The following is a 9,235-nucleotide window of genomic DNA, read 5'->3' as shown; positions in this document are numbered from 1 at the left end:
GCAGTGGGAGGCAATAGCCGGAGTGTTTACCTTTTAATATAACCTTGCTTTCCCTCGCTGACCTGAGTTTGAACCAGCGATTAGCCCTGCATCATAAGTTTAAGAACTTACTTACTGTTCCTTGCTTATTCCTCCCAGGATCCTGACCGTAAATACAATCTAAGACCAGGGGTGAACTGCAGGCCAGGCACTAATTTTATAAGATAGGAATATCTCTTGTAGAAAGTGTTTGATGTTCCACATCTAAGCACCTCATTACACTTCATACTGTTAAAAAAAATGCAGGTTATTTTTCTGCAATAAGTACACTGCAGTCAGACGCTGGTTTGCAGATACCACTAGGTTCAGAAGTAAACTTGTAGGAACAACTATCAACCACGTTAGGATGTCCCAGGCACTTAGTTTGTCTGTCAATTTTTTTTTTAGAATACGTTATAACCATGCACATGTTACTTTTTACTCATTATAATAATATTCTTTAGGCCAATAGTAATATGTGTGCGGACTTGTTTGCAGCCCAAGCAGTTATTAAATACACTTACTAAAGTAAATATTGATACTAGTGCCACTAGTATCAATATTTACCACTGTGGCGCTATTTGAAGTGTCATCCAATATTTGGAGCACTGGGCTGTCCAGTACCAGTAGTGTATATTTATTAACATAATAGTACACTGACTTGGGAGTCATCCATGTGTATGACATAAGTTTATTGATTAGTCAACAGAAATGTCTTTAAAAGTTTTATGACTATTAGTTGTTCAAACATATATAGGTGGAATAGCACAATAGAACTTTGGCTATGGGGGGAAGGGGGGTTGGGGGGATAGTAATCTGTGCAGTGAGTTTTTTTGTGCAGGGATACAGAGTTCTCTTGCGGGATTAAGCCACAGTACAGGATGCAATAGAAAAGTAAATAGCACACACCCTTCTATTAAATGGACCATTGACTTGCATAGCTAAAGGGACAGGGGTTACAAAGCGCCTGAACGCGCCGCATTGTACTTGGAAAATTAACACCTTTTCAAAGGAAAATCTGCCGATTGTCTGAAGCTCGCTGGAGGTGGTAAAAGAATCCAAATGGTTAAAGATTTTGGGCAGCCTTGTCCCGGTGGGAGGAGTCCTGCAGCGATGCTACAATCCGCAATTAAAGATGAACTTTGTGTGAACTAATTTATCTGACCAAAGTTAGAAAAAAAGGGGGCAGACCTGGGGAAAGTATATAAAGCCGGGAAATAGGGCTGTTTGTAGTAAGTAGGGTAACAGTCCCGAGCAGGTAAAAGCTGTAGGTGTGTTTCCTTAGCCCCTGACATGGATCTTTACACGCTGGTTACCAGCGCTCTGTGCACATTGGTGCTGCCACTTCTGCTTTTATGCACCGCAGTCAAGTTGTGGGAAGTTTACTGTTTGAGTCGCCGAGACAGTAGCTGTAATTGGCCGCTGCCACCGGGCACTATGGGGTTACCCTTCTTTGGAGAAACTCTGCAGATGGTCTTACAAGTAAGTACACTTATTTCTCTGACATTTTCTAAGTCTGCATTTAAAGGATCTTGGTGCATGCTACCAGTTGCGCTAATACAACTTTAGGTTATTTGGTTGGGTGGCACCTTTATTAGGCAAAGCATCAGATTGGAAAGGAGCTGCATGAAAGTTAATGTTTAGAAGTATTTTTGGATAGACACAACTATTTAGCAAAAGGAGAATCAGCCTTGTTAAGACTGTATTTTCCAAATGCTAACGAATAGAGTACCCGTGTTATGACTTCTTAGGTTCAAACTTGTGCTATTTCTTTTAGAGACGTAAATTCCTCCAGTATAAACGCAGAAAGTACGGGTACATCTACAAGACTCATCTGTTTGGAACGCCCACAGTGCGCATCATGGGCACTGACAACGTGCGCCAGATCTTGCTTGGAGAGCACAAACTGGTATCTGTGCACTGGCCGGCATCTGTCCGTACAATCCTGGGCTCTGGATGCCTCTCTAATCTCCATAACTCCCAGCACAAGAACATGAAGAAAGTAAGTAGGCAATCCAGGGTAATGTGAGCCAATTACTGTGTTTGCTTTATCCATGTGCGTAATAGCGCAAACCTGCTAATTGAATACAGCTGTATGTTGGGATTCTTTATTATTAAATGGGTGATCAGAACATCTTTTTAATTTTGTTGCAAGGATGAAGTTAAATGACCCGCTTCAGTTTCCGATTTGTCGGTTACCAAAATGAGTTAGCAGCGCCATCCCTCGTCCAGTTTATCTGGTTGTTTTCAGCCAAACCAATTAACCTGCTCCTTCAAGGCTGACTTTCAGTGATTTGTGGTCTGACCCTAGTCAGCGGGTAAATTATGTACAGAAGACAGTTTCAATAGTATGTAATTGATATTAATTAAGTGTCTTAAGAGTAACTCTCTGGGAGGTTCTGATAAATCCATTAACTGCATTAGATTGTTTGTGATAGAGGGAGGAGGACGTTAATCCCTTCCCTGTTGCGCATCTTCAAGGGGGGGTAACTAATTTACCAGCACCTATTTAAAAAAAGGATTACCTAGATACGCGGGCTACCTTTTAACCTCTTTATTAATGAGGTCCCATTAACATAGCGCGATGTTGCCATATTAACCCTTGGATGACCGGTAAGGCTGAGAGCTGATACTAATTGGAGGTGCTCTTCCTATCCCAGGTTATCATGCAAGCCTTCTCCCGGGAAGCGCTGGAGAACTACGTGCCAATCATGGAAGAGGAGATGCAGAGGGCCATGAACTTGTGGCTGCAGAGCGGATCCTGCCTGCTGGTCTACCCGGCGGTCAAGCGCCTCATGTTCCGCATAGCCATGAGAATCCTTCTCGGTTTTGAGCTCGAACAAATGGACCCGGCACTCGAGCAGCCGCTGGTAGAAGCCTTCGAGGAAATGATCCGGAATCTGTTCTCTCTTCCCATTGATGTCCCATTTAGCGGCCTCTACAGGGTGAGTGTGAGAACTACATAGAGGTAGACAAACTGTAGCTCTCAAACTATTGTGGACAGGGCCATCTTTTCCATTGGACACGATGGGCAGCTGCCCGGGGTCCCCACGGGCCAGGGGGGCCCCATAGGCACAGCTCTACATGAGAATAAATAATCATGCAAAAGAAACCTGCAAAAAAAAACTTCAAGGGTCACTGAGCAAGTACATCTATCTATCTCTATATATCTATATCTAGGGGCCCCGGTGCACTGCTTTGCCCGGGGGCCCATAATGTTAAGATGGCCCTGATTGTGGAACCTCAAGTACTAGTCCTCTTAGCATTTGCCAACCCATGGGGACATTTGTAACAATTCCAGAGACTCAGAATTTGCATTTTCTCTATAAGATGCTGGGTGTTATGTGTCTTAATTGTATTTTATTGCCGTTTGCTTTAGGGTCTGCGGGCTAGAAATATTATTCATGCCAAAATTGAAGAAAATATCAAGGAAAAGTTGCAGAGGGAACCAGATGGTTCATGCAAAGATGCTTTACAGCTGCTGATTGACCATAGCCGACTGAGTGGGGAGCCGGTGAACTTGCAGGTACATAAGTGGCATGTACATACACTGTTGTCTTATGTTCAATACATTCTGCTGCACTGAATATTGTTGTTGCTGGTGTGTTCTCTTTGCAATTGTCGTTCCCATATGCACCCTTGGGTCTTGATATTAAAGCTCCTTCTAGTGTTCGTATACTAATGTATCATTTTGTTTTCTTCTTCTTTTTAGTCACTTAAAGAATCGGCTACCGAACTCTTATTTGGGGGGCATGGGACCACAGCCAGCGCCGCTACATCCTTAATCACATTCCTTGGGCTTCACAAGGGCATTGTCCAGAAAGTTCGACAAGAGCTTGACTCTAAGGTAACGTTCACTCCAGGCTTCTTGCAGTTGCTGCTACTTGTGGTGCAGCAACGTTCGTTTAGAGAACTAGTGTTTCATATTGTGCTAGAAACCAATTTCACTGGCTTATTCCCCAGAGTTTACAAACCACTGGGGTAATGGTTATTTTGTACCATAAATATTGATTGGCATAGAATGATTACAGTGTATTAAGACTGCCTGTCCTACAATATTAGGCTTTAATAGTATTCTAAAATGTAGATCTCTTTATTTAAAAAGCAAAAAAAAAAAAGCAGCTGCTAATAGATAATCTATTTTTGTAGGGTCTCTTATCCAATAACCCTGAAGAAAGGAAGGATTTGACAATAGACCTGTTACAACAACTTACATACACTGGATGCGTCTTAAAGGAAACTCTTCGACTCAGTCCACCGGTCCCAGGAGGATTTCGAGTTGCACTAAAAACATTTGTATTAAATGTAAGTATATGGATGATGTCTTTGTGACAATATGTCTTCATTAAGCACTGTTAGTGGCAGATTCAGTTTAACACAAGGTGTCGAATCTCTAGAACAGTCCGGGACACAACACATCAGAGTTTTTACTAAAACCTCCTCTCATCTTCCCTTGAGTCCCATAGACCCACAAGGGAAAGTGAGCAGAGATTTCTGTACTGTATTACCGAAAAAGGTGCGCAGTAGACTCCTCACATCTCATTGAATCTACCCCTTAACATCCCTGCAAGATCCTGATCCAGTAACGACATGGGGCTCAAACACAAGAACACAATTACATTTCTTGATTAACATCTTAATTGGCTGCTGCATTACATTAGTTCCCCATATGGTGACTTGTTGTATATCAATGTGCAGGCTTTCCTTCAGCCACTAAAATTATTTGTGCTATATACAAAACTAACTCCATGTGCCCTAAATTAATTGGCTAGAAATTGCTAGCTGCATACTTGGGTAAAATGTATGGAAACCTTTCCTCTGCTGCCTTCTGAACAGAGGTGACCTAAGAATAAGTGCCTCTCTATGCCTCGCTTTTATATTGCTGGGTTCACCTAGGGGACTTTCTGTGTCACAGAAAGACCTGTAACAAAATTAATCAATCATCTCACATTCTAAATAAGCCTATAAATGGATTTATTTAATTATTGAACAATTACTACTGCTATTGTATGAGATGGCTGTTACCTTGTGTTTATTGTGCGCTCTCCCTAATGTACAGTACATCACTCTTTGATCTAAGTGGTGAGTTCACAAGACCTTTTACAGCCGTGATCAGAACATCTGACGGCTTGCAGGCAATTTCATACTTGTCAATTGGCTCCTGGTGACCCTAATTGGAGACCGTTTTTACAGTTTTACAGCATCCTGTAACGGTCACCTCTACATAGTGTTATTATCTGTGTTACATTGGCTTGTTGTTTATCCATGTCTTCTCTCTTTCAAGGGCTATCAGATCCCGAAGGGCTGGAACGTTATATATAGTATTGCCGATACTCATGATGTAGCAGAAATCTTTACCAACAAAGATGAGTTTGACCCCGATCGCTTTTTAACTCCTCTCCCTGAAGACTCCTCCAGATTCGGCTTCATTCCATTTGGCGGGGGCGTGCGTAGCTGTGTGGGCAAAGAGTTTGCCAAAATCCTCCTAAAGATTTTTATTGTTCATCTGTGCCGAAATTGTGACTGGGAGCTGTTAAATGGACCGCCGACCATGAAAACTGGCCCAATTGTCTACCCTGCGGACAATCTTCCAACAAAATTCATACCCTTCAATAGCACGGCTTAAAATCCCCCAATTTATGTTGACCCCTCCTCAAAAGTATATATGTATAGCATCTTAAATTGTATATAGTGGCTTTTATAAACTTCTTCTTTTTTTAATTTAATTTGTACAGTACGCTAGTTTATTTATACATTCAATAGCAGTAAAATATAACTTAATGAACGTATGAGCACTCAGAAGTGGGTCTGAACCCATTATTGTTTCTGTAGATATATAATGGTATTAAATGCCCTTAGTGTTTGTATTAGTGGGTAAGTTAGTACCTCTGTAAATGTGTTTTGTATATTATGAATTCCATGTATTGCAATAAAGTATTACAAGATCTACATGGCAATCTGTGATTTGTTACACATTTTGTACAGCTCTGGTTAAATTTGAGTATGTTACCCTTACTATGGAAACCCATAGTAACATGTCTGTCAGCAAAATACAGGCTGTGTATTTTAAGTACGGGCCTGATTCATTAAGGATCTTAACTTGAGAAACTTCTTATTTCAGTCTCCTAAACAAAACCATGTTACAATGCAAGGGGTGCAAATTAGTATTCTGTTTTGCACATAAGTTAAATACTGCCTGTTTTTTCATGTAGCACACAAATATCAACTTTAAATTTCAGTGTACAAATAAAGCTATCAACTATTTGTGTGCTACATGAAAAAACAGTCAGTATTTAACTTATGTGCAAAACAGAATACTAATTTGCACCCCTTGCATTGTAACATGGTTTTGTCTAGGAGACTGAAATAAGAAGTTTCTCAAGTTAAGATCCTTAATGAATCAGGCCCTACATGTGTAACCTGAGTGGCACAGGGCAGAGCGTGAATACTGGGGAAACGTAGGTTTTGGGCTCTACTACAAACTAGCTTTGTAACCACTTAACCCATTATAATCCTGCCAGTTATAGCCTTGCCAGTGTCTATTGTAGCTTGCTTAATCATTTTGCATATGGACGCAGGTTGGTACAGCTTTCTTTCATATTTTCAAGTAACTTACTTGAACAGGTCATACCTTCACAGACCTACGTCAATATACAATGCAGCTTGGATCGTTAATGGAGCAGAATAATGATCTTATGCACTAGTCCGTAATAAGAAGTGTATATTAGTATACCAGTAATGAGCGCGTTTTCTGAAGCTGATAATTTTAGATCCTCCCAAGTGGTCTATGAATGTACTCTTTGATGAAAACCATTTTACCTGGGCAATGCTCTAATATAATCCTAAAATAATAGTTTAAAAATAAAAAATGTATGAAGGAGGAAAATGGAGATTTATCGGTAACAACAGGGCCTAAGCTTGACATGACTGATAAAATGGCCTTCTACTGACCTGTTGAACCTTTGTTAACCTTCGTGAAAGCTTAGTCCTGTCACTCCTGTCTTGCAGTGAAGACTAGACATTTAATCTCACTAGTTAAACGTGCTTGTGCCACACTTGTGTGAAGACTCACAACTTTTTGCTTGTACTAATGGCTTGGTACATATGAGACTTATGATTTTTTTTTTTTTTTTTCTAACTTCTACCCCATTCATACTGAACCAAAAACCCGGGTTTTTGCAGAGGCACGCTGAAAATCCCGGGTCTTGGTGCAGTATGAATAGTCCAACCACAAAATCCCAGGTCTAAAATCCCGGGACTTAGACCCAGGGTCTCACCATTCATACTGTACAAAAATAAAAATTGTGACGTAAAAAAAAAAAGATTTTAATTTAAAAAAAAATACATAAGAAATGTTTACTTAACTTATTTTGACGTCATTTCTAATGGACTAGAAATGACGTAATTTTAGTACCCAGAGGTCCCCCTGACAGCCGACAACGCACCGGAGACACCGCTGGCTGAAAATAAGTTAAATAAACATTTCTTATGTATTTTTTTTTAATTAAAATCTTTTTTTAACACTTTTTTTTTTTTTCTAAAACCCGGGTCGGGCAGGTGCAGTATGAACCTGCCCGACCCGGGAATCTTGTTATCTATACTGCCCTGTGCCCCGGCAATATCCCATGTTAACAACCTGGTATATTGCCGGGGCGGCAGTATGAAAGTGGTATTACATATTGTATAAGCGGCCATTTTGTTGGTTAACCAATATTCATGAGCTCTATCCACTATAAGCTAGTAACCTCATTGAGGCATAGAAGTTTTTTGGGGGTAATTTTTTTGTAGCTTGGAGCAATATCCCTGGAAAAATGGCTGCCTGTACGAAGCACCTCCAGTGATGTCATGGGTGCGAGGCGATGTTGGATGGTTCTGTTTAGTCAAACCCACAAAATGGCTGCCTGCAGAAAGTACTTCTGTAATGTAACTGGTTCTTAATATATTTATAAGCTGCTGTGTATTGTACCCTCAACCAACGGTCAAAATGGCTGTGTTCACTGTAGGCAACGATTACTAATTGTTTACTAAAACACTGGTAGTCAGTGCAGCTGTTTACTTTCCTGATCCTATAAAGTCACCAGAGAAGTTGCTTAAACAAGACGGAGTGAACAAGTTTTTAAACTCGAAAATGCGTGTTATATAATACTGTATCTCTGTATATATTGATACTATGATATTCATGAAAACTAGTGCATAGTAAAAGTATTCTGTAATCTATCAGCCAATCAGAACTTTCGCTTTCATGTTCTAACTTGAGCTAGAAAAATGACAATGTGGTTGCTATGAGACACGTCAGTTTTGTCCGCTGAGCCATTTTTCATAAATTCCTGTCACATATGTGGCAATTTTAGGGCGGTTGGATTTTTTTGTGAAAACAGATCTTCTGTTTGTAATTAATTCTCCTTTTCATCACACCAGTTTACAAATGAAGCCCCGAGTTCACAGAGGAGGTGCTGACTGACATTATTAATTTGAAAGTGATGCTCTCGAGCCAGTGATCTGTCAGTTCAGCTGGACACGTGAGACTACCCTCTGTGTAAAAGTGATCCGTCAAATCTTGAGGAAACCACAGAATGTGATTCATGAATTAAGGTCTTCTTGGTTACATGCGATATCTCCCACTTCAAAGCATCATGTCCCTGTCCTCTGTCTCTTTGTGCGTTCTAGAGACGTGGTTAATAAGTGTAGAAATGCTCAAAAAATAATGAATCAATTCACTGTCTGGAATCACATGTTTAATTCCATACAAAAGAAAATTAACATTTACCACTATTCACACATCTGTATTCTGTATTTTAATGCTGTCTCGCACAATATTAGAATATTTTTTTCTCATTTTTGCTTTTTTCTGATCCCCCCCCCCCAAAAAAAAACCACTAGCTAGTAAAAATGCAATGTCTGAAAGTGCTGTACATTTACCCCTGAATGGGATATTTATCTATTTAAAGGAAAAGTAAAAATATAGCCAGAGTTTTCCTTACCTGGAAATAGGTTGTGTAGCAATACATGTGCACGCCATTAAATGTGCCTTGTATAACACGAGCGGAATTGCAATTAATCTTAAACAAGATTAAGACAGATAAAGCATCTGGCCCGTATGGGATCCACCCATGTGTGCTAAGGACACTAAGTTCTGTAATTGATAGACCACTATTTCTTGTATTCACAGAAAAGTCAAAACCATTGTCATAGGCATTGCTGCTGCATATCCTAAATT

At 40.1% G+C, this 9,235-nt stretch overlaps 1 protein-coding gene across 1 annotated transcript; it reads left to right on the top strand.

Moving 5' to 3' along the window:
* Positions 1–1,211: 1,211 nt before the first annotated feature.
* CYP26A1 (cytochrome P450 family 26 subfamily A member 1) lies at positions 1,212–5,967 on the top strand. The gene is made up of 7 exons (XM_075215162.1): positions 1,212–1,500; positions 1,796–2,020; positions 2,679–2,963; positions 3,398–3,544; positions 3,731–3,865; positions 4,168–4,323; positions 5,303–5,967. The coding sequence occupies exons 1-7, from the start codon at positions 1,312–1,314 to the stop codon at positions 5,642–5,644; spliced, it is 1,479 nt and encodes a 492-aa protein (XP_075071263.1). The 5' UTR covers positions 1,212–1,311; the 3' UTR covers positions 5,645–5,967.
* Positions 5,968–9,235: the final 3,268 nt, after the last annotated feature.

This window comes from Mixophyes fleayi, chromosome 6 (genome assembly GCF_038048845.1).
Source record: "Mixophyes fleayi isolate aMixFle1 chromosome 6, aMixFle1.hap1, whole genome shotgun sequence".
NCBI lineage: Eukaryota > Metazoa > Chordata > Amphibia > Anura > Limnodynastidae > Mixophyes > Mixophyes fleayi.
The sequence above is the reverse complement of the archived record's forward strand: the minus strand, read 5'-3'. Positions and strand labels throughout refer to the sequence as shown.